A 27,359-nucleotide genomic window follows, 5' to 3' on the forward strand; every position below is an offset into this window, starting at 1 on the left:
GACCGGTCCTACCACCCGCCGCCCGCGCATATCGTAATGCTAGGGCTGACATAACCTCATGCTGTTACTTCCGATACAATTGTTTTGTCATTTACAACAATTAGCTGCGATACACTTGCTCGATTCCACGCTGGCAAGAAATACTTTTAAAATCTTTCGCTCTTATTTGACAGTGAAGAGTTTGCTTTCAATATATATTCTCTTAATATTTTCCTAAATTAAGCTTTATAATAATGCCAGACAAGTGCGTGATGCAGCCCTAGAGCGAGTGTGGACCGCAAAACCTGCGCAGCCGGCGAGCGACCGTGCTCGCGACCAGTCGCGTTTAGGTCAGTTTCTTTGAGTGCGTGGTGCGGTGTGTCTGTGTGGTCCTGCGGGGCGATGTGGCCGACGTTGCAACATGTTGGCCCTCCGCCATGCCAAGGTATCGCATCCCGCATAAAATGTCTTTTAATAAGTTTAAACTTACATTTGCCTGCCATGTATAGAGACTGCTATATTAAAAAAATCTAATGTACTGGATTAGTTAAAATTAATATAAAGATTGTGCAAAGCGGTATAACTTCAATTTTGACGTTGCAGTTGTATGTGCAATGTGCATACAGAAAGATGCGTCGATAACTGGGTCAATTTTTCGTTTTGAAAGTTCGAGAGCTGCGTGTTCTGAAGAGAAATCGCGTATACCTTTGAACTTTAAACAATTTTTATGTAGCACTATCGAAACAACGTGCGAACAATATTAAAGGATTATTTGATTTACATTTTTTTATATGACAGTATAAAGTTGGTGTGTGGCCTACTAATATTACAATTATTGTAAGGGACAGCCCAATACGATGCATTTATTTAAACGTAGAGCGAACGTCTAAACGTAGGAGAACCCAATAAATCGTCGCTCAAACATATTACAGTGTCCGTGTCCCGAGCTCACAAAAATGACTTTTCTGAGAAAACTAGAATATTCACGTACAGAACATTTGTGCGACGTGACGCTAACGAACGAATTATTTTATTTGTTATTTCTCGGTTTATAGCTTAATTTATATTGTATCAAGTACCACGTAACCGTTGGAGTAATTTTGTTATTACAGTAGTTCGGTTCTACGACTATGTATATATATGTAATATTATGCATAATATTACATAATATTTCGGCATAAGGTTAGGTAAGCAATAGGATAGAAGAATACAATGCCAACTTTGTGATTTAAAAAAAATATCCGTGCATATGAATTAAATATTTGTGGCATCTTGCTATTCAACAGTCCTTGACTAAAATAATTAATTCGAATTTTTTTTATCAGCTTTGAATTAGCAATTATTAATACCTATCTTACAAAATTGTGTCCGTTATTTACGTGGAAGTTCGCTGTTTGAATGTTCAGCTTTATTTGCATAAAAGTGGCCGGAGGTATTATGTAGAATTTTAATTAGTTAAAATATAATTACAATTATGAGAGGTTAAGGAGAAAAGGTTAGAAGCGGTGGTAACAAAAGAAGCTTTTTATGTATTAATATATTCATGCTACTCATCTTTAATTAAAATATTATTTGATCGATATAAAGGCATCTAACCTGTAATTGTATGTCAATAAAATGATAAAAGGGTCATGACTAGTCGTCAGGTTATACTTTATAGGTAGTTAGTGGACAGTAATATTCATATTGGCATGGTGACGTGCGAAGAGGAAATGTTTATGAAGACGCTAATAACAAAAGAAGACGAGGCTGCGAGGTGAGAGTGAATGGAAATAGAATGCGAATGAGTAGTGAGCCGGCTGTAATTATAGACGAGTTGGACGACTGGTCTGAAGACCGGTTCGGTGGCATTCAAGCTCATGTGCACTCTGCATCTCAAGCGCGAATAATTATTATATTATTGATAAATAATTTCTGGTCGTGTATAATAATCTCATGTTTTAATAACTACAAAACACACACCGTTTTTGTTATAAATGGTTCTAACAGAGAGTTAAACGCTTTTTGTATTTCGTTAAGGAACTTCATGTATTTATGATTTTTGTACGGATATACGAATAGTTTCTATTTGTGATAAATATACATCAGCAGACCACACGTGTGAGTTGGCAGTTTCTAGTGGGAAGGACGTTTGTAATCTGAAGGGAGGGAGAGGGAGTGCACGGTCGCCTCGTGTCTTCCAATGGATTTTAAAGTGCGCTGATAAATAGCTTTAAAATCGTCGGCGCGCACGGACTCGGAAAACTGAGCGACATCATTATACTATCATATTCCCATTTCATATTTTCACTTTACACTTTCAATATTTCACAAATCGTATTTCGGTTTGTGTCTAGATAGTGAGTTGCAGTTATCAAAACTTTAAAGAAGCGGAACTAAATCGAACATACCTATCTCACTCAAAGCTGCAGTAATCGACCTGCAAAGCCTACTTAAACGGACTAGATTGGAATTAACATTAGAATAGAAGCGATCTATTTCTCTCCGCAGCGATGGTTATCTAAGAGAGCGTGAAATAAAACCTTAGTCAGTAAACAATGCGGCGTAATTAAGCCCTCAATACGGAGATGGTATCACATTTAGTAATTTAGTAGCCTAGTTTAGGTAATATGAAATTTCTGTTCGAACCCTTATTAACCACATCCTGACGTATACGTACAATTTGATGAATAAAGTTATTTTAAAAACAGTCTTTTTTTCTCAAAATTACTTTAGCAGTCACATTTCTGCTAGTTCTATTTTTTTTCTGAAAATAGGTAGGGCGGTGTGTCTCAGGTATTAAGCCTATCTGGGGGTAGCTGTATGGAAACGAAAGTTGCGAGCAAAAGGGGTGCAAAACGCTACGGTGATGAGTAGCGGAAACTTTGTGAGTAAATAATATGAAAATGAGTCGAATCCAAAGCCAGATGGTGCCAACGTCGTGGATCGTAAATTACTACTTAATTTAATGACATTGGCGTCTAGATATTGTAAAATGCAAATGTTTTTTTTTTAATTACTTAAGTTCTAACAATATTTCATCTGTAATTAGATACTGTATTTCAAGTTTGATGAATGTTTGTTACCTATAAATACGCAAAGTTAGATTGGGAAAATTTAGTGTTAAGTCACAGGTAAAATAAAAGAAGAAAGGTTCCGTTTTACCCAAATAAAGTCCAGAGCAATTAAATTAACGAACGAGTTTGAAAGCGCGGAGTTTTAATTATTTTTATACTTATCGCTTTTGAATTTAGTCTCTACACGCTCACGGAAATGACCCGGCATTGCCATGCTTAAGAAGAATTAGTAAGGAGCGACTAGTTTTTAGTTTTAAGGCATTTAGAAAATTTATAAAAAAAAGGTATATGTAACCATAGAGTTTCTGTAACGAAAAAACTCTGAGTAAAATAAGCATAATGCAAAAATAGGATTTTCTTGTCAAGCGAATGTTATAAAAGGATAAGTCCAGCTCAAGCGTCGCAGTCGAGGGGCGTCCCTCGGCGAAAGAGTTGCGAGAAAGGATTTAAAATATCATAAAGAGAAGTGAGAGCGGGGTTCGGGCGGTGCAATTGAAGTTTTTCTACGAGTTGTAGCCAATCGAAAACTAAAAGCAATTTCTGGAGGAAAAGTTGAGCACCTCGGCTCGCATACCTAACGACTGCTCTCATCGGCCGCTATTACTTCAGCTCTTTGATATTTTGACGACCTCAAAAAAGAAGTTTGCAATTCATTTCAATCACATGTTTTTAAGAGTAGAGCAGAATCATATTATAATATTCTTGGTGGGTTCTCTCCGGTAGTCTCAGCATGTTTAAATCTTAAGTACACAATTCCATTTAGGTTTGCAATGTCAATAGTCGAAGTGAGAAGATTTGTATTGTGCGATTAAGAGATAAATTTAATAGAATTCGAATATTATGAAGATTAAAAATTCCCATATTATTTTTCCTTACACTTTATACATTTGTTGTTTTAATAATATTTTACTGACGGAAACCTAAGGGTATAAAACTCACAGTAAAATTTTTAAAATCACTGATTCGCTTTCGGAATGTTTGTTTAATTTGTGAACCGACATATCTCTAGTGCAGCCGCCTCTTGAATTAAACGGATGAGTCGAGAAGCTCTTCATAACTTCTGCATTTTAAGACGCGTACGATCGAACGTTGTTCCCTCGCACTAAAACAACTCGTATTTAAATTATTTAAATGCTACTTTTACGTGCAACGAAGATGAAAAGTTCTTTGATTAAAAGTTTGCATCGGTAGATGGCGCTTGAAAAGCTGACAGTCTATATGATGAATTGGAATCTGTTAAAAACTACTCAATTATGTATGTTGATTTCGAAGTTCGACTTTACTCTGCAGCGACTGAAAACTTTTCCATTACATTATGGTACATCACCATCATATAATTAACATCGGCTGTTTAGATTCGATTCTTAGTAGAACGTTTATCTTGTGCCCTATTTTGTCCTGTACTGCATCCATAACCAATTTATATTTCACGCAGATAAGAAAATCTATACTAAGATTACAAAGATTAAGAGCTTGTTTGTTTGGTAGAATACCTTAATGCGGAGCGGGAATAATAAATAATGGATAAACGGAACGAAAAAAATTGTTGAAAAAGGTTTGAGTGGTTCGATTACGCGCGCTGCGTAAGCGGTGACTGAATTGTTCTTCCTTACATCTAAAAAAACTATGTTTATTAGCAACAACATATTATATCCTCCTTTTATGGTTGGCTTACTATAAACTTCTTATCATTATATATTTGAATAGAACATAATTTGATAGATTACTATGATATCTTCTAAGAAAATAGTAAAGTTACTTCGCAAAAAAATGGTCACGCATTATGTTTATGTGTGCGTCTCTAAGTACGACTACTGTATAAGTTGACATCAGTGACAAGCTGCATAACATACTCGAAATACGTCGATATGGAATATTTCATATTTCATACCCAATTATAGTTATTCTTTTGGCAGTTAAGATTGCGTTAGAGAAGTTTACAGAAAGCAAATTCACAAACGGAAGTGATTGAGGGAGGTTGAGCAAAGTTGGGGTCAAGTCCACGAAAGTTGGTGACACTTCGACTAACAAACGTGATTGATAACTGTTATAGGGACTCAACAAATCCGTTATCTATACTGATATCAAGTTGAATTACGAACCACCTGCCAATGCCACCACCCAATGATTATCAAAAAAAAATAGTATGTTATTAATATTGGCGTTTGTTATTACACTACACTATGACAATAATCTTTTCTTTGTTGCACTGTAGATGTGCGCTATTGTATATTGTATATTGCAGGAGAAAGACAAACTTAATTAGTAATTACGCAAAAAATATTAAACTTAGTTAATTCAATGATTAATTAATAATTCATTTCTCATTAAAAATATATTAGTTTTATTTATTTTACTGAAACTTGTTTACATAAGGTATCTAAATTTAAAAGGAGGGGTTTTCTCATTTATTGTGCCACAGAAATAAAAATAAAAAATGAACATTTTTAATCACTAGTTTATACATTGCTTCGCCAAATGCTGTATAGTGCCATCTACAATTTTCAAGAGAATGTAAGTAAAACTCTACCGAAAGTAAAAAGTTATTAAAGCTTTGTGAACACTCCCTCTGAAGACATACAAAATTTTCCAAGTGTAACCATCACCCGCTAGATGGCACACCCCAAGTTTATTTCAGGACTTCGTTTGGTAAAGCAAATGCAGATGGCGTTCAATGGCATAATTTCCTCTAGTCAGTCAGTTTGATAGGTTATTATCTAAACTAATTAATCTTTTGCCTTACGATAATTTTATTAGTCTACGGCTGCACTTGAGTTGCATTTTCCAATGGATCGAATAGTGATGGCGGTAGTCGGTGGGCGACACGGCGATTGTAAGGGGACACGAGCCTTAAGTCTGCGGTCAGCTTTCACGCGATAATCCCATGAGGTATATTTAAGCCGTTCCTTGCTCAACGGCTCCCTTTGCCTCCAGACTAGGTTTCTTTTACTTGCGTAGACTTAAATAACTTCATTTATTTATAGTATTTTTTCAACAATACAGTACCACTACTACGTAAGTATATGTACTATACTGAATATTGTTTTCTACTATTCAATCACGTTAACCCGCACTTTAAAAATTAACACGTTCTTTAAAGTACCGTCATTAATAATTAGTTATATAATAATTAGGTATTACAAAGTATTATTATATTTTCCAAAGTTTTCATTTATACATATTTATTTAAGTTTTATATTTATTGTTTTCTCGTGGGCAATTATTAATTAACATTAATGCTAAATTACTTTATTATAAAATATTATCGCTATATCACCCCACATTGGATGAAAATCCAGTCCAAGTGCTGAAACATTATTGAAGCAGCACGTGGCGTTTTCCATTAATATCCATTTACAATGTTATAATACGAGTATTTTTGTTTAGTCTCGTCTAAATTGTCTTTTTATATCAATAGTAATTGCCGAATGTTTATAATAAAAATCTTGCAAACATTACCAACCACGGGTACTCGCTCTATAACGTGCTTTACTAATTATTACAAGAATTTATACATAATGTTCACAGTCGTAGTCATAAATGCACATTGAATACAATCAAACTACGGCTCGTTTACAAACAAAATAACTATGCGGTTTTTCACCTACGCCTAAAAAAATGTTATTTAAGAGTTATGCTATTATAATAATATATTGGCACCAGTCTGACTGATATCGTATTTATGCGCAGTATTTGGGCTCATTTCCGGCGGCGGGTGGCGAGGCAGATCGGGTGGAAGCCGTCACAAAGAGATTGCAACACATGAAGGTTAGTAGAATTTTTCAAAATATGTAATTGGTTAAAATATTTATTATAAAGGTGGAAGCCAAAGCCTTTCGCATGACGCCGGAGATCAATTTTTTTTATTTATAAGTTAAATTGACACCAGAGTTTCGTTAAACAGGCGTCCATGTGTTGTAAGCAAATGATCAGAAAATTATCTAAATTCGTAGACGCCCGTGACGAGGTCAACGTTTTACAGGCATCTTCAGTTTAGTTTGCTTTTGTACTCTGGCACACTTTGACTAGCCTATATCTGGGTTATTTGTAGACACATTGTGCACCTTATACAAACACATCAAAGTTTCAATTTGCATAAAACTTTGGGGCTAAAGTCAAAATTTCAGAAAAGCAAACTCTTGCGACTTTTAAATATAGGTCTTAATGCTGAAGAACCAAGCTTCGGTTTTGCCTTGATTAGGTTTTGGGAGTTAGTCTGCTCGTATTAGAAGTGGTTTATAAGTTCATGAAACTAGGCCTTTGGGTTTTTAATTCAGGTGTTGCGTTTTAAAACACATTTGTTAGATAAATTTAGATCAAGACGGATTTCAAATAGGTTATAGTCTTTTAATAACGAAGTTTATCTCCTTATATTCTTCAATATCCTCCTCTCATTCAATATCTCCATAAACTCTTTATCTCGAATTTTAAGGGACATTTTTAGCATTTTTCTTCGCTATAGAGGGATGTCGTTATAAGGAAGGAAGAGAAAAAACACCAAATTTAACCAATTACAATAATTTATATATATATATATATAAATTATATATATATATATATACGTATAATAGATAGGTGACAATAGTGCGTTTAGTTACCGAGACCAAAATTTCATACAGGCAATGTAATCTAAGAATAATGACACACGTGTTAATGCAATAACAAACGCGAGAAGGCTGTTTATGACCTCAGGCGCCTTTCTTAGAAATTTCGGCACCTCAATAGGTTAGTTTTGTAAGCTGATTATAAAAAAAATTACACTTAAGTCACTTAACTCATTTTTATCGTTATAGAGAGTTTACACTCATATCTTCGTAATAAAATATATTTCTCAGAATATAAAACTTCTGTATGGCTGAGTGCGGGCCCATTATAATCCTTCGACGCTTGCTGAGCAGAGCCTGCGAGATGCGAGGCTTAAACTTTCACACTGCACTTAGTCGAACGATATCCGCCACTTATATATTTTACTGAAGTTGACGCATTTAAGTTTGCTGGCTGGACGTTGGTTTTTTATTTCGCGATTCTATGACCTTTATCTTATTAACTATACATTATTTATTTAAGTTATTAAAACTAAATATATGGATATACAATTTTCAAATTAGAGTAAACATATCTGGAATAAATTAAGTAAAAATTAAAAAGTGACGTAAAGTGAAATTTTTGTCACTACATGCAATAGTGCAGGTTGTTTGAGATGTAAAACATCTTAAGTGAAGAAAAAATGCAAACTCGGGTGTTGAGTCTGGGCGCGGGATGTCCTATTTAGCCTGTTTTAAAATGACTGCGAAGTTCATTAACCGGCATAAACCAGGACTTTTCTGAGCTTGTTCTGCTTTAATTACTCCTGCCGAAGAAGTGTCGTTGCTGGGGCTGCGAGTTGCTTAATTACACTTAGAGCAGGAGAGTGGTGATTGGCAATGCGATATGCAAGGGTGCCGCCCTTGATATCTCATATAAAATGATATATCAAAATCACGTATTAAAACTCACTATTCTAATTCTTTATTAATATGAACCAAGATGAGATGTATATGTAATGTGGCTTTGCTATTGAAGTTGTCACTGATAAAATGATCAATGAAAGCGTTTTTCAATCGAACTTCTATGAAAGCTTGCAGAGATATCATTTAAAACGCAATTACAATTTAATAAAAATGAATTCTTGAAGAGTTTAAGACTTACGTACATAAAGTTTTGTAAAAGTTTTTTGTCTTTAAGCTTTGACACCTAGTTAACGTTTAGGAGTTGGTTAAATTAATTAGTTTAATGGGATAAACCCTAACTAATTAGTGTGCTAATGTTTGGGCGGAAAAATAAAGAGCACTTTTCTATGTATGTAAGAATGAAAGAATGCAGATTAATCTGTTGTCTCGTCGACCGTTCGCAAATAAAGCAAAAGCAGTCTCGGACAAATCAAAAGCCTTTGTGCGTTTAGGAGCGTGGCCACAGACATAATGCCGTGTCTGGGGAAATATTCATATTTTTTGTATCTTTCGTTTCTGCGTAATACCTGTTCTAGCTATGATGAATGTCATTTGTTATTTCATTTCAAAGGCGTATTAACTAATATTACATTTTAAATTAAAAATATGGTCCCTGCTCTACTGTTTGTTCTGAAGTTCTTTTCTTTTGTTAGTATATAATACAAAATTAGTTATTTATAGCAGATCAACATAATTTTTTATATATTTTTAGAATACATTTAAGGTTGAAGCTTCTATTAAACGGTCATCTAAATCATCTCAAATCTTACTATTTACATGACAGTCAAGTAACAGTGACAGTGAATAAGGTATTTTTTATCGTTTTATCAAAAATTACTTCAAGCTGTATATTTTGCTCACTCAGGTTTTATAAGTTTTATAAGCATGTCGATTACCGAAATTGTCGGTGTTATGCCCCGAGAGTATACACAATACACATGCCTGCGTCTAGCTCTCTTCACCGTTAATTAGCATAGCGTAGCATAGAATTCAATTTTATAGCATTTAATAATATTTTAACTAATTATTGTGTTGTACGTGAATGTTGAATATAAAGTGAAAATGATATCCTCTATTATTTAAAGAATCCCGTTGACCCAGGAACCGTACAGATTGTTGTGATTGTATCGTTATATTGAATAAATTTCTAAAAGTAAATACAATATATATATATATTTATTATACATCTATATTGAAATAATAGTTATATCTACATGGTATGGTAATTGTCGGAGGCCTTGAGCGTTCGTAGCTCGGAGCCGTAGTACTCGTAGCAGAACAAATGTCCTGTATCCAATCTGTGCGAGACCGCTACGACTCCTCAGGGACGGCCGTCTGCGAGCAAAGCTCTTTCAGCTTTATCTAAGTCTTTTACCTAACATCTTTACTTCGTTTCATTTACTAAGTTTTAATTTTAATAAAAAAATTATGCTTTCTACAAAAAGTCTTATATTGATATAATTATAATTTCTGAATTTTGAGCCAAAGTTGCAGGTTGTGATTGTTTAGTTTAAGTACTTGAATATACTACATTTAATACTTCTTTCTATATAAATAATGTATATTTACTTTATATAAAGATAATAGATAAGTATAAAAATAAATTATAAATAGCATGACGTGCTGCTGTAATAATTTAATTTTAAAGAATATATTTTTATATAATATAATAATAACTGACCTTTGTTAATTTTAATTATTAACAAAAAGGTTATAAACAACAACAGTTACCAGCTATTAAAACACCTCTTGTCTTCATCTCTATTGAAGAATATATATTTAAAAAAAAAAATAGTAAAATAAAAAATAAAATTCTAGTAAGGAATACCGACTTATCTAAAAATAAACTTCTTAAAGCCTTATTTAGTGATTAATTTTATTTTACATAATTAAATGTAATACACTGGGAAGGTTCATTACTAAAGGTCACATTTAGGGTGGCAGGTGCCAGCAGCTAATGGGCAAGGGAAAGGTCGCACTCGCCAGGTACTCTCTCCCAAGGCCTTGCCGGGAGATTCCCTACAGATTTTGAAAAATGGCAAGAGTACCGTTTCGTAATTTTCCGGTTCTTTAATAAATAAGTTGTGGGTATAGTATAAGTATCCCTATTCTTTTTCTATTTCTTATGCCAAAGTAATATCTATCCATGTACGATGAAATAACTACATATTTGCGTTTAATTATTTCAGTATTTTATTAATTTGAAAATATACAACTCTTAGGTCTATGTCCCATATACTTCGTAACTCCCTATCTCCCAACATACATTATTTAAATTAATTAACAAACTTACCTCTCAACCTCTATAACATTATATAAGGTTAATCTCCATACACCAGGTATAACGTAGTCAGAGCGAATACAAGGTACTCGTATGAACACAAAAGCTAAAACTCTTCACTGATGATAACAAAAAAATATTCTTACTATTCACTTATAAGACAAAGAAATATTTTCAACGTGAAAAACTGATTCGTTATTCATGAGAAAATCTCTAAAGACGAGGCTTTAAGATATAAGTTGAAACATTTATAAAATAGCTATCGCTGCAGTTTCATTTGAGTTTTATATTCGAATTGGTAATAAACTAATAGTCTTCTAGTGAACATCCTAATATGTGTGCATGGCTTGAACATTATTATTTATTGTTAAAAAGTAAAATTCTATAGCATTATATATAAATAACTCATTCGAATTTATCCATGTTTTGAGTGAGTGAGGTAAATCAAAAATCTCTCATATCGCGGCTACTGTATACTCGTATATTTTTGTAGGTTTAGAAGTCTACAGAAAATATAAGTGTATTTGTTTAAAATGAATTCAAAAGTCAAATAGCAAGCGACAGAGCGGGTTGCAGTTTACCGTTCGTCGCATTAATATTATCGTTAACCAAATCCAAGTCGTTGCCTTCTTGACCTCTGGACGATTGCAAAAGGGTCATCACTTATTGTTCCGCGAGTATATCTCGTCGTTTTTACGCTCTTTAATAACGATTCGAAAATATAGGTTTGTCAAAATACTCAATGACGTGAAAAGTTATATCGAGCACCGAGAACGGTTCATGGGCAAATTGTGAAAAGCTGGTATCACGTGTATGACATCTTAGATTTTGTTAATTTAATTATATTAACAAAACGCGACAAATTACACAATCTAAATAGCATATAAAGTAACGATACAAGAGCCTATCGCTCGAATATATATATAATCGTATCTCGTCTTGGTCACACAAAAACAAATTGGTGAGGCTATTCAATTACTAGGATCTAACCTATTTCCTACGACCTCACCCTCCCTTATCTCACTTGGGCGGTTCGACATCGGAATATTAAGCCTACATTCAGAAGAACTAAACAACACCATAAACTTCATCAATTTTCTTCAGTGATTTTGTAATTACGACATTTAACTATTATTTTTTATAAAAAATAATTAGAAGGCGAGGAACCCTAACGGTATCAATTTCTTGAAACACTCAGAAGTGGCGAGGAACGGGAGATAAGAAAATTGTCAAGTTTAAAGCTAGCTCCAGCTTTATTTCTCGAGGCCTACATAAAAGTTTAATGTCTACACTTTGTTCTTTAATATTTGAAGACTAAAATTGCCGAGGAATATTCAGATATATAACTATTTCTACGTTATACGGAGACATTGCTCGTTTTTTAAGTAACTTTTCATGAATATTATATAAGAAGGATATAGGCGGAGTACTTTATGAGTTAACTTCGTGCGCATGAAAATTTTTAATGAAAACCCGCAAGGATTCAGATAACAGCCTCCAGTTTTGAGAGTATTCTTCACCTGAAGCCATTCATTAACTTTCGTAACTTTGTAATTTGCATTATGTTTCAATGTGGTAGTTAGAACCAAGTGTAATATTATATATAATGTACTCTTTATGTTTATAAATAAAAATGCAAATAATGTGTTCTATTAACTCGATGTTATCTTTATATCAGCTATTTACTACTGATCATTATTACGCCAGTACCGGAGTTGTGGCCTACGGTATTTATAAGGAAAATCATAATAAAGGTTTTGAATAATTCGACTCATTGGCTAAAATCAATACCCACTATTTTCATTATAGTATTCACATTATTGTTTTCACCCTAATTCCATACGAATTCCAAATAAATTCTTAGCAGAATTTTTAGCATTCGTAGTTTAATGTGATTCTTCTGTATGTAGGTATCATATTATGCCGAGGCATCATCCGCCGTCCCTTTAGGTGGTCTACGCTAGTGTAGAGGTAGTCTAGGAACTAGGCGGCTCTTGTCTACAAATGAAAGCGTCAGTCGCGCGCCGCTCTTGTTATGTTATGCTTGTCTGTATTTAATAAAGCTCTTAGCTGTGTAAAGTTCCGTAACAAACGATTTGGGATTAAAGGGTGAGTTTTTCAAAGAATAATGTCTTAATGACGTCCAATCTTTATTTCAAATAAAACAGTAATACCAGTACAAAGGAAAGTAATATTTTTAAGAGTATTAAGTAAGTTTTTCTGCCTTTGTTTAAGAATATATTACCAAGCCACATGGAGTCCATGGACATAAAAATATTATTAATATACATAATAATTTTACTAGCGCGCAGTTCTGCAAATCAAATCTTTGTTTTTAATTTATTTTACCATTATTAATTACTTAAATTCAAATTCAAATATTGTGTTACCTAGATTTTTAATTGAATTGCAGTAAGAAAATGGTATACGTTTTTTCATAGTAATGAATTTCTGTGATGATGTAGAAATACTATAAAATAACCAAATTCTGTGAGAATATGTAGTCGGTAACGCTATATTAAATATACATTTTGTAAGTATTCAACTTGTAAGGATTCAAAATATGAATAAAAGCAACCATCCCCATGATATATAAATATCGATTGAGATATTCGAGGCCGAGTTCTCGTGTTACGACGGTACGCGCGCCCAGACACACACACCCTCCGTCCTTTTACTAGTTAAGATTTATTCAATAACTGCTTAACTCAGTGGCATGGTTTATTAAGTGTAAGAATTATCTTTGATCTCAGTTCGGTGTGTTAATAGAGGGCTTAAGATGACAATCCTCACACATCGCAATGCTTTATGAAGTTGCTAAGAGGCAACTTGCTAACTTTTTTAAAATGATAGCAATTAAATATTTTAAAGAAATAGTCCATCTTAAATAAAAAGTTAATTCCTAATCTGAGAACGGCAAAAATTGAGTGAGTGTAATTGATTTTTTGTAATTTTGTCATCGTTCATAGTAACAATAACTACAATCGTTATATATTTTATCTGGTTAGTCAGTGAAATTAATTTTGCACTCAATCTAATTAATCAAGCAAAAAGCATGGATTTCAGTACTCGTATTAAATAGCGTTGAATAACTGGGCGTCATTGCAGTAATGAAGTACACTTGCGATCATTTACGATAAATTCATAATAAAATAAAAACGCTTATCGAATAGGGATTCGAGTGTTTGCGATTTCAATCAAGATATAAATCAATTAATCGAAAAGCCGGATCGACTTCAACTGCTTTACATTATTGTATTTACCATTTTGCTGTTATCTTATTTTGGTGAAAAGTAAAACAAATTAATAATATACAATTATATTATCAACCACTTTTATCGACTTAATTGTCATGTTAGAGGAGAGGTAGTCGAGGAGCGACTCGTGACATAGAAATGGCAAAATAATAGTGAAACGGGATAAGAAGTCGCGAGTAGAACTCGAGGGCGCAGAGAGGCGGTGTGTAATGGAAGGCCCAAGTTGTAAGAGAAAATCAAATGTCTCTTGACTTTTACAAAATGTTTATTTCTTTGTTTGTATATATTATTTTATGGTTTTAACAGATTTTCGGATTTATTTATTTACACTTCGTTATCTAAAACATACATATAAAATACAGGGTACATAAGTTATAAGGCAATGGGCGGCGTTATCGCTAACAAGAAATTTCTTCCAGGCAACCCTAGTATGGGAAAATATAAAAAGAAATACTTACTGAGGGTAAAGAACAAGAAGTGCGTAAAAAAACATAAAATTACATGTAACAATATACGAATTGAATCTAAAAAAACATAATAATATTAAAAACGTAAAAGATAATCTTAGGATTAGTGTGTCATAACTAATATGTATTAGTAGCTAATTACGAGGTAGAAGAGTAATGCTCAACAAGAAGATTCTGAAGCTGTTTTAAGTAACTAAGAGTAAGAGTTTTAGGTTCGAAAATAACATTATAGAGAAGTGGTAAAATCTGCATCTTGCCCCGCAATCGAATGGGTAACCAGTTTAGAATTCTTCGGAATTCCGATATATGGTCAAATTTACGAAGTCATAATATGAATCTGATGCATCTATGTTGTAAAAACTCCAAATTATCAAGCTGCAGTTCAATTAAATCTGGATAACATACATCAGCGTAATCTAGAATAGAAAATAGAAATAATGTGAAAGAGAAATTTTAGTAGAAATAGAGAAACAATTGCGTAGCCTTTTTAGTGCGTGGGATAAAGAAAAGATCCTTTTGCTCAGTTCATTCCAATGATAATGGACTGGCTCTTATGAGGGTTTATTTGAAGACCATACGATTTAGTCCATTCAAAAATTTGTCAAAACCAAAGTTTGCCGTCAGAGCAGAGGGAAAGACATGATGCTCTTCCCAACTTCGTTTTCAATAATCGACTGGAACGAAAAAGAACGTCATACAGCTGCGTTAGCAATGTGTTAAGAACCATAACTTTCATGTGAACATCGCTCTCATTATACACCGAGTTCCAATCTAACCTAGTAGCATCTCCAGATAAACGCTCTGTGTCTATGCTACTAAAATTTCGTAGCAGAAGGATTTGTGGTTTCACGTTTGCTGGACGTAATTTGTAGGATAGGAAGATAAGATCGTGGTAAGGAAAGGGATGAATGTTACAGTATTGACGCAAGAAAATCAGTATAATGCGCTGGAATAGTTTGAGCATTAATGTGGACAACATTAAAGTTTTTGGATATAGGGCATTATTGTGGGCATAACTAAAAATTATTAAAAATTAAAATAAAAAACAAAATACTACTAAAAAATAGGAAACATACTATATACAGCTAAGGGTGAAAACAATGAATTAATTTGATTTAGTACCTATTATTATAAGTTACTGCCATGATTATTACTACTAAGTATAAAAATGAGCACCAATAAAGATGCCCAATATTAAACAGAATATATGTAAAAAGAAGTCATTGATTGTCTATGAATGCCATACTCGTACGACCGCCAATCGTCAAACGTCGATTTTTATTCTTGACAGGAAAATCACATACGACAACAAAAGATTAACGTTTCTTAATACTGAGTTCACCTACAATAACAGTTTACAAATTACAGGATACCCACCGACAATTAGCTATTGCTTATTTCAAATTTAAATAAATGAATAGCACAGAGACTATGAAGAGTATGATAGATACTTATATATATAAAGGATTAAGTTCTATGTGTGATAATATAAGGGTTTCTTTAATACATGTGTCTTTATTAAGACATCACGGACATTACGTTCTAGCCTAACTTAAGACTAATAAGTAATTTAAATCTAACCTAATTTCCTAATAATGATGTTTAACATAAGAATAGTCCAATAACACTACTTACAGTCTCTATTAAAGGGAAGACACTCTGTTCTTGGGTTCTATTTTTTCACTAATTGTTTAGCACTTGATACTAACGTGCACTCACACTAATTTACTAGTTCAAATGCTTTAGTCCTTTTCAGTCTTCTCACTTGGGCCGTGGTGTCAATGTGTTGAATACTCTCGACATTTACGTGATGGTGGAGCTTTTGTACGTGGGCTGGAATTTTTATTATTGTGGCGACGTCCTCTACATTGAGGTCCCGATGGAGGTCGTTATTGCGAATGTACCAGGGAGCAAGGACTATTCCCCTGAGCACTTTGTTTTGGATTCGTTGGATTACTTGGATGTGACTATTACTGGTACAGCCCTACAGCAGGCAACCATACAGGTGTCAGGACTTGTTTGTAGATCAATAATAAATGTAGTGGTGTTATAATGTGTTTGAAAAATTTAGGAAGGTTATAAAAACTAAAAACCGCCATCGCTTTTGAAATTTAAAAACTCTTTAAATATAGTTTCCAAAGTTCAAAGCGAGAAGCGCAGCTCAACTCTACCGCAGCTGCACGTTCGAGAGTCACTTCGCTACACTTTACTCCACCGTGTCGGTTCGGGCGGAGGGCGTCCTAATGTGTTACGTAGACAACTAGGCATTATAACTTTCGCTGAGAGGATTACACCCCTGTCGCCTCACACCTGTCACCTTTTAGCTAAAATACCTCTTTACTAATTTAGTAAACGAATGAAACGAGACAAATGTGGCGTCTTAACTTCGAGATCTCACAGGTCTAAATAACATGAGAAAATATAAATATAACGTTTTAATGAATATACTGAAGTTTTTAGAGTATGCTGATGCCAAAAAAATTTAATCAAGTAGAGCAAGTTACATAGAGTGACTTCCATTGTGTGTCTCAATTAGCGTAGTTATTCGCAGTTCTATTTATAATTAAATGGTTTATGGTACTTGAATGGCCTATGATATGTCTAGTAATATCTAGATATTTACACAATGATTAGTGGCACATATTATATTGTGTAACTTTAGCAGATAAAGGTTGTGTAACTGTTTATCACACGAGGATTTTTTTACCAAAACTAAATCACCTACTACAAAAGGACGACCAGCTTTATTAGCGTCATTTCGCATTTTATATCTTGTTGACTGCTCGTCCTTCCTGCTTTTAGCTACTTGTTTTATTACAGTCCAATCCAGATTCTCGCATCTCATTGCCCTATCTAGGTTGGGATAGTGAAATGTAATCAGGTTTTTTGCAGACAAATAATAACTGAAACGGACCCGTATTTTTCGAAATTGTACAATTCGAATCCTCTTACCGAATTTTACCGATAACGAATTTCCAAGGTATGTTATCATGTTTTTCAGCGACTCTGACACACTTGTGGCTCTTTTTGCCCGTTATTAGCACGACAAACGGTTTCATGTAATTTAACAGACCATTCTTTACAACAATTTTATAATCTTGTCTTTTTGTGTTCTGAACATATAGAAAAAGCTTTAGAGTTTGGCATGCAGATCGTGAAGTCAAGCTAGGCGACAGAACTCGGTGAAACGCGTTCCCCTCAACTACAACTAACCACTCCATCAATACTTCATGGAACCCTAGGTGCACGGGCACACACCCGGAGTTAAGCCGGATGATCGACGCAAAGACGGTCGGATCCATCCACCTTCCTAATAAGCAATACTGGTCTAGAAAAAGGCGACGAGCTCTCACGTTATTTTCTATGTCATTAGCAATAATCTCATGCATAACGGTTCGTTCTTTTATTTTTTAATAAATATCTCTATACATTGCAATTATGGCCTTATAGGATTTAATATCATTAAATCGGTGATATTTTTATCCAACTCTGTATTTATGCTTAAAATAAGACACACATTAACACTTGCACCGCGAAGATCTGAGCGCCTGCGCCGTCGCTATTTAGGGGTGAACAAGGGTCTTAAATACCTACCTACTTCAGATTATATCATAATGGAGCAAATATGAATCAAAAATGACATACTGTATTTCGGTATGGAACCCATCATAAGGAACTCATCATCATAATCGAAAAACACGGTAAAATGAAATAATCAATGTGAGACGGGTGATCAAAGTTTATTTCTTATTTTTTGGTAAACAATTATCGATTTCTTTTTTAATGAATGAACATTGTAAACTAGTGTCCATCAGTGCTTGCAGAGTATCCGTCTGTGCAAATTTCTATCAAATGACCTTAAGAGGTCTGGATTTGTGACAATAATAATATTGTGTAACTATTGGCTGTTTACGAGATTTATCGACAGACGTGCGAGGGTACACTTTTATTTTTATTATATACTGTACCCTCGCTCCATTTTTCTGAGCTCCATAATCTGATGTAAAAAATTCCCGATTTCCTGTTGGAGGCGTTGCGGCTGGCACACAAGATTTTTGTAACGATCTCACCGCTGCTCAGGTCTTCGATTAATTTAATTTACACGAAGGCCTACAACAACAAGTACCTAGTAAGCCTAATGACACTTCTGTTGTGCTATCGCACGATGACACACTTGGGTCCCAACGCTCACAGCTATGTAACACTTTGTTATACAGTTTTCGTCATTTTGTATACTCTTTGTCCCTCGTTGCCCTCAAAACTTTCAGTTTGTAGGTCTTCGCTGGGTCACCGACATGCAAGCTGTCGGGTGACCCGTTTCAGACCCGGGTCTGTATACTTTCTACAAGACATATTTCGTAATAATTTAAAGGTCTTCTCGAAGAAGTCTGATGTTCGACAAACTTTGGAAAAATTTCATTAAATAATTGAAGCTTTATCTACTGTGCCTTGTGACATTATGTATAGTCTTGCTTCCTTTATGACTAGTTGATGAATAAAGTCCATATTTCCAAATAGACGTGACTAGACTACGCCATATAGAGAATAGAAAATATGGAAAATATTTTATAGCTGAAACAACAGAATAAGCCTCAGTTATTGGTGTAAGCTCCGGCATACACTCATTACACTGCAAAGTACACGCGCCAATATACAGCACGTTGTAAGCTCACTCGAGACTGCCGACTCGCCTGCCGAGTTCTCAAACCAACTTTTCAGACAAAGGATTGCATAATAATGTAAGCTTAATTGATAGCTTTCAAAACAATGTATTATTTAATTATATAGATCCGATGAAGATTAAGTTGATAAGTACAAATATATCCCTGTACAAAAGCCATAAATTTTAGAGTTATGGCCCAATTTGATTTACTTATAATATTTACCTTTTAAATAAAATTATATATTTTCGTAAATTAAAGATTCTAAAATATTAAATAACTTTGTAAAATAGTAAAACAAAAGTAAAAAAAAAATGTTTTCGAATTCTGAATCCCGATTTCGAATTCTAGAGTAAAGTCTAGAATTATTTTCAAATGTTCTAGTTTCGCGGCAGTTGACTAGGACGTCATATAGGAGCCATATTGTATTTTGTGATTGGTTGGACCGTAAAGGACGGACTAATTAATACATTAAAAAAATTATATATAATTAAAATGGTTTGTAACACTGATTGCTCACAATTTATGTTTCATATCTAATAATCGAAAAGGTTCTACGAACGCATAATGCTTTTAGCTACTTAAAATCTTTTTACTCTCTCACGAGTAAGTAATCAGAGTGTAAAACTATAGGACGTCATAATTCGATCTAATTTTAAATATACCCCCCCCCCCCCCCCTCTCATGTATCAATTATAGTTAGCTATCGTGCACAGTACAAATCTCTTTGACTTATTCTGACTGTGATAAAATGTAAATATCTACAAAAGTGCAAAACTTATTAGCAAAGTTTTGCAGAAGCTTTGCAAACAATACACTTCATATATACGGTTGGTAGTAATTTTGTAACGCGTTGGTTTCAGCCGGGCGGTACCGCTGTCGCCGGTCAGCCTGCGGTATCTGCCGTGGTGGAGGTGGGTGTGTGGGGTGTCCGCGTACGTGGCGCTGGGCTGCGCATGAGTCACGCTTTGCGTCGCATCTCCTTCGCCACATGTGACGCGCCACGAGCGCTCTTCGCCTTCGTCGCACGTGAGCCCCGCGATCGCGCACACGCGCACTACTGCCACGCCTTCGAGACCGAGCATCCGCACCAGGTAATACTCGACCAGTCTTAGAAGCAGTGACAATAATAAAATGAAAAGGTTTTCATTATTTACTTTGATGCAAGATTTCCTGAAGTAGGTGTTTGCGATTATTTCTCCGCTATTCGCGATTATATTAACTGCTTTGTTATTCATCATGGGAGCCATTACGACTACAAATTAATTCCTCAAGACGTATTCTACTTAACAGTAATCTTTCGTCGCAGATTTGTACTCGTAGAGCGCTCATTGTTCATGTTTCCCTCATCACTCGCACCTTAAACGTACAGTGTAGGCAGTGAGCCATTTCTCAGTTCTATTTTTGCGGTTAGCTTTTAAAATGAAACATGACAGGGTACGATCTGTTTCTCCAGTATATCATCAAACACGCACGACAGCAAGTTCAATGAATGCAACATTTTTACAAACGGAGTTAATAATTGTTACTATTTCTTAATATTAGGACATCTAGAAAAGTAATAATATACTCGTATAGTTACTCTAATATCACGTAGATATGCTGCCGACAATTCAAAACTTTTCTAATATTTTAATTTTAACGGTAGATTTAATATGATGAAAATATGATGAAATTATCAAAATATATTGCATAAATTTCAACGAAGATAATAAACGAATCGAGATAACTTGATAATTGTGCAACAAAACGCCACAAAAGCGATCTTCGAGCAGAATAACAATGCACATACATGACGTTACACGTTACATGACGTTATCGAAATAAGGTCTAATTCTTAACAGAGAAGAAAGTGATAACCTCACAATCTACAGTAAAGAAAAATAAGTTATAAGCGAAATGTAACATTTATTGTATTTTTTTAACTTAAGTTAAATTTACCTGCAATTTATTACAAATAAGTAATTACAGCTCTGGCCGTCAGTTTATCTATATAGCTGGCCGTCACTGTTGTGTGCTTGACAGCATTATGTTTCAGACTCTAAAAGAATGTAAGTTGTTTTGAACAGATACAAAATATGTTTCACCGCATGTGTTGTCGGCACTCTCCCGAAATGCCTTAGAAAATCGCATGCCTTACGACAGAATTAAAATTAAAAATAGAGGTAACTTTGAACCGATCGTGATAGTATGCAGTATGAGGAATGTGTGTCAGTCGGCGCATGACCTTGTGGGTTGCTGCATTCCTATACATCTCCCTACTAGTTACGCAGTGACTTACCGACGCTGCTAAAAAGAGATAATTCTAACAGATTGTATTTATGTTTATTGTTAACTTCTGTAATATCTAGACCGTCACGATAACATATCCTGTTACTTGGGTTATTTGATTCCCATAAGGAAAAGAATAATACATCCTGGATTTTCATTTATTACCATCATTAGCTTCTCGAGCCGTTCTGAGTTATTGCTGACTTATAGGGCATCTCTTCTGAAGGCGACCATGTAGAGTCGAGCGGCGAGGGTCATCTTTCAAGTATTACTCGCGGGTCTATTCACATGTCTCTCACGTTGATGAATTATCGCAATTATGCGACAACTCCGATCGATGTTGGCATTCAATGTAAATTCGTGTGAAGTTCATTAAATTGGTGGGGTCGTCGACCGGTTGGCGCAGAAAAGTTCGTCGCCTCAAAAGTAAAAAAAGAGCTGATACAGGTGCGCAAGAGTTAGCATTGTTCGCTGTTCCCCTCGGAGCCTTCGGAACGAGTTATAGCACGTCAAAGGCCACTGCCAGCTCCAGTGGCGATCGAGTCGTGGCCGCGTGTGGTTGTGTATTTGTGTAGTTTTTGTTCGGTGTCAGTGTGGTCGTGACAAAACGTGGGACGACGACGAAGGGACTCCGGTATCGGTATGTGATTAGTGATTACGCGCCACGCGAACGAAGCACGTTTGCCGTTTGCGTTTTTACATGATTATTGGTAATGTTAGAATAATAAAATACTTATAATTATAGATAACAATACATTATTCTTAAGTTAACAAAGATTTTTTTGGTAGGTTAGACCATTTCGATAACTGTCTGTTAAATTTTTTTATTTATCTAGAAATAATTTAATGGATATTAAATACTAAATTGTTAATTGCTTGGATGTTTAGATGAAAAATAAAGTCACCAACCGCGAATGTCCCGCAATAAGATTTAATTAGAGTTTGTGAACGCGTTGTTTCTCGCAGCCGCCGCGCCGGGTTCCCACCGAATCTCTACCAAATGCCCTTACCGTAAACTCTGTTGCATCAATCTTCATCAGAGCATCTGCAAATTGAAGATTTATTAATTTTATACATTAAAAACACCTGTTAAAATAAGCATGGAATATTAAAAGGTTTGCAAAAGAGTCTGGAGTGTCATCACACATCCGCTGTGCAGTATAGTTGTATGTATGTACGAAATTACCGTTTGCTCGTACGTTAAAAGGTAAACATACCAAGGGAACCGGCTTATATTAAATTTGAATTTAAAAAAGAAATATCAAAGCTAAATATCAAAATATCAAAACTGCTTACGGTAGCAAGTCGAGTTGTAGTGTCACTACACTATAATTATTATTAAAGTTTGGAAAATAACGATCAAACTTTGTTCCTTGAAATTAATTTTACAATTAAGAAAAGCCGTTCGAAGGTTAATCCCAGTGAAAGCAACAAAAAGGTTTAACTTATCAGCTTTAGGTTTTAATAGAATTTAGTTTTTACTATACGGCTTATTAATGGTGAACTACTTTGAGAATAATTTCAAATCACCGAAGCTAAATTACTGAGTGTTGTTTGTGGTGTTTGGTTAACATTTAATAACTAAAGAACAATGTACATTGTGATGTGGGAGCTATGCACTTTTGTTGTCTCATCTGCAGTAATGGCAGATACAGCCGTATTGTCTCAGTCCTCCACATCTGTGCCTTCATTATTCCCACCCGGTTGTTCATTGCTAATAGTAATTTCAACTAACTATTGAGTCTGTTGTATTGTATATTTAGGTAAATAGGAATAGCTGCTCAGTGTAGGACGATAAGTTATAAAAAGCGATTAAACTTTTATGAGGGTTTCCGAAATAGATTCAATGGCTTTGTTGTAACAAAGCATTTATTATGTTGCTTAATTCGAAGAAAATTTCATTTAATTATTCCGCTTTGTTGCTTTGTCTTACAAGTATAAAAATTGAATTAAGTTTTCATTAAAGAGTTATTTTTGGTGCAAGCATAATATTGTCAGTGGTAAAAATCTGGAGTATTACACTAGTATATCATAAATGAAGTGCATAAATATGATTAATGGAGCCTCGCTTATGAAATTGGGCGTCAGCGGGCGGCTTAATATAACATTGTTGTGAGCGGCACATATATTATTAATATAGTGGATTACAGAGTTCACCAGATGATCAGCTCGATTTTTTAATATTTAATTTTACTAAATTGATGTTTGTTTCTATTGTAAATACACACGTACTGTAAAATACGTTTTTATTTAAACCCATAACGCAAAACTATATTTAAATTATTTCTTATTATTAGTCTCTGCTGTCATGTACTTACAATAGTAAAATATCAATTTAAGTAGATCGGAAGCCTTTAAAGCTGTGTGCTTTAAAGTATATATAGAAGCCTAATAATTCATTCCTCACTTATCTTTTACATTTAAATCCTCGTTGCTCGATGTCTTAAAAGCTTTTTAACTGCGCAACTGAAACTTATAAACAGTTGGTACTAATATTTGTTTTCGGTGTCGACTACATTTTAATGTACCTACTGTTATAATATGTACAAAAAATGCTTCGTTTTTCACTTGTTTAGGATATCTATGCGTTTGAGGTCTTTTATGATAAAATTGTGGAAAATTATGAAAAGGAAGGGAAAATTAAAGACTTTTTATTAAATTTGCCGTAAGTTGAGCTTGTAAAATGATGATAATTTAGACGAAGTATGAACTCCGAATGAGTGCCTAATTGGGTGTGTAATGGGATGAGCGTGTCGCGTGCCGCCTTTCGTTTCCCAGAACTCAACTCTCAGTCAAACGAAGCATCTGATTTAGTTACATCTTTTTGTCGAGACCTTTCCGAAAATTCCCTGAAATTGGTGAGATACCGGTTTTGAAATACAATAGCCAAAGGGCAATTTTTGCTTTAATTCTATTTTAGAATGAAACTTATAAAAAGACGCGTCTTAATATATAAATACATTGTTTGGAAAGATTTGGTGCCGCGGTTAACGGAAATTGGGCAACAACGAAGTCTAATAGTTTAATTTGAATATAAATAAGCGTGAAATCAATGTGGCGTGGTTTGGAGTGTTGAGAGCGGAAAGGAAGGCATCCATAAAGACGCCCGCATCAAAGCGCAGTCAAAATAAGTTTTATTGCCTGTAAATATCCGTTTTGTCGATGCGCACAGGATACATATAGCTGGTTAGTAGCTTTATGAGCTTCTACAGGTTAACGAAACATAAGCAACTGCTTTTGAATAGACTTGTTGATTTTAATTTAGTTAAAATCATTGTATTTTTATACAACTAGTCGAATGTTTTTCTTAACATGTTGAAAGCTAAGATAGCAGTGAAATCTCGCTCATCATCTACAACTTGTTCATATCGGCGATTACTTACTAATATCAAAAACAAACAAAATAAAATATTCAAACTTACATATTTTCATTTAAAGTAAATAACTGTTACAAGAACTATAATAATAGCTGTGTTTTCTCTGTGAGAGATAGCTAGAAGTGGCAGAAACAAATGTGTGGTAATCGAAAATACTGAGAATTCAATTGTGTATGAGGAGAGACAATAAAAATGTAATTTTATCTGGTCGTCCCGGGTCCCACGCCCTATTTCATTTACATTTTATCCTCCGATACCTCACGAGATATTCATATGTGGAATTGTTTTATTGAAATATGTAGTTATGTCATATTTTCTCTTGAAACCATATCATATTCTTCGTTTTACATAACTGCTTAAGTTTCAAAATAAGAAGTAAACTTATAACTATATTTTCTGTGAGTTCAAAGCAAATATGTTTCTACGTGTTGTGATAAAATGACGGTGCTGAGTGAGCAAAAGTAAACAAGATTTTTATATCCTCAGGCATAAAGTTGTAGAAAGAATACAATAAAGATATTGTATTCGCGTAACCCGATAGACAATGTCTCGAAAACCTGACATAACGACACGTTAGTTTCTTTTAGATAACAAGGGAACGATAAGATAACAATGCGTATGCAAAACAATTACGCGTTCATTGAAATTTTAAATTAAAAGCTCTCTTAGACTACTGAGTAGTAGACGTGAGGCGTAATTAGATAATTAAAAAGCTGGTGAGCAGTCGTCGTGACAGGATAATTTGCCGGCTAATGACAGGATACCGACCGTAAATATTGATTTATTAAAAAGGCCCTCTACACAGCTGGTCGTTAGCGATCACTATCTAGAAGGCTTACTGTTAGTCGCAATATACTTCCGAGCTAGAAAGCTTGGAAGCCGTAATAAATTGCTAGCATTATCAGTACTTCATCCGTACATACCCATTTATTAGTGAACTTAATGAGTATATTTACAATAATAATAAATATTCTCTCTTATTTGTTGAATGTCAGGGAATTAAGAGGTAATTAAAGCAAATAGAGGCGACGCGCCTATAAGCTTTGGCCGCTACCTTGAAGCCTTCTCAAAAGTCCTTTAGGAGAACTTTCAACATTTCAGAATAAATGACTACGGTCTGAGTCTTAGGCACGTCTCTCTTTAATGGCGACATTGAATTAATACTGTCACCCTTCACATTTTGTAGATTCCTCAAGGCAAGCCTCTCAAGAGAATCTCACTATAAAGTCAGCATCGTGAATGCTTCAAAAGTTAAATGTTTTTGTCTATATTAAAATCAAAACAATTTTGTCGTATCATCAAAGATTTTTAAAAGTAAAATTCAGAAAATGTTTTATTTTATTTTGCCCTTAATGCAGCTGTAAAACAGAAATTACCAATCGGCGTATCCTATCATATATAATCCTATCTGTGAATAAATGCTAAATCGATATTGGTACTAAAGTGAGCGCTCGTTTATCTCGAACGGCGAGACTCGAACCCACTACATTATGCACCGGAGATTGCGATACACTATTTAAAATATTTACTATGCTGGTTTATTGCATAAAAGTTTAAATTCTTAAAGGCTACGGTAAATCTTGATACATTTATTTTATACCCTCTTCTGAAATAGCAGAAGACATGCTTTAAGCATTATTTAAATTTGTTATAACTATAGAAATTACCGAAATAGTGAAGTGGAAAACAAAATGATCTAGCTATACAGTAATATTATTATTATATATTACTTTGTGTATATAATTGTATATTACCCAAACACAATATACGTGCAAAACAAAAAAAAAGCTATTTTTAACTGTGTAAGTTTCTGCAACCGGAGAATGCCTCGTTTTATTATTTATTTTGTATTTTTTCTGCACGTACCTACTACAGATGTCAACTGAGAGTCACCATGTTATGAAATGTGTATGATGTGTTTCAGGCGGAGGAGCTGAATGCGCTAGTGGGAGATGCGTTCCGCATGGCGTTCGCCTCGCAGCTACAACCCTCTGCTCCACTTTGGGTGAGCAAAAATTTTTTACGGATATAAATATTTATATAAATACTTCCGATATTCTTTTTCCTGTGTATCTTTTAAATCACTATTAATTTAACAGAATTATTTTCAAACTTTCTTGTAAACGTTTCCGTATACCTATATCGTAATATGATTCCTTTACTATGTAGGAATAATATTGTTTACTTATGACTCGCCACTGCCTTAAAAAAAGGCGCCTGGACAACACTATAATCATCACACGGAACATTGTAATCAACGGGAACAACTTTTTATGATATTTTTACACTTTGATTTTACGATGCCTATTTATCCAGAAGATTCTATTATCGCCGAGCTCTCCTAAATTACTTACATGCAAGAAATAATATAGTATCTCAACATTAATTATAGCTCCTTAGGTGTAGATCAAATATCGAAATTAGATTAGATTAGATATTATTAATACAAAAACACATAACCCACAATTATTTCCATTCATGTTTTTTCTCACCTTGTTCTATGCGGGTTTTATACCTGCCA

General features: G+C 34.3%; 1 protein-coding gene across 3 annotated transcripts in view; it reads left to right on the plus strand.

The window, feature by feature from the left end:
- Window positions 1-263: 263 nt before the first annotated feature.
- The window catches only part of LOC125053118 (tensin-1-like), a 33,946-nt gene continuing 6,850 nt past the window's right edge, over window positions 264-27,359 (plus strand). Inside the window, exons 1-4 of one of the 3 annotated variants that reach the window (XM_047654336.1) lie at window positions 265-424; window positions 6,726-6,803; window positions 20,054-20,284; window positions 26,763-26,843. In XM_047654336.1, coding sequence (XP_047510292.1) covers window positions 401-424; window positions 6,726-6,803; window positions 20,054-20,284; window positions 26,763-26,843 — 414 coding nt within the window. In that variant the 5' untranslated portion in view covers window positions 265-400. Of the gene's footprint in view, window positions 425-6,725; window positions 6,804-12,805; window positions 12,915-20,053; window positions 20,285-26,762; window positions 26,844-27,359 lie in introns of those variants that run through there. The other 2 variants (XM_047654338.1, XM_047654337.1) reach the window with 2 other exon arrangements.

This window comes from Pieris napi, chromosome 10, assembly GCF_905475465.1.
Source record: "Pieris napi chromosome 10, ilPieNapi1.2, whole genome shotgun sequence".
Lineage (NCBI taxonomy): Eukaryota > Metazoa > Arthropoda > Insecta > Lepidoptera > Pieridae > Pieris > Pieris napi.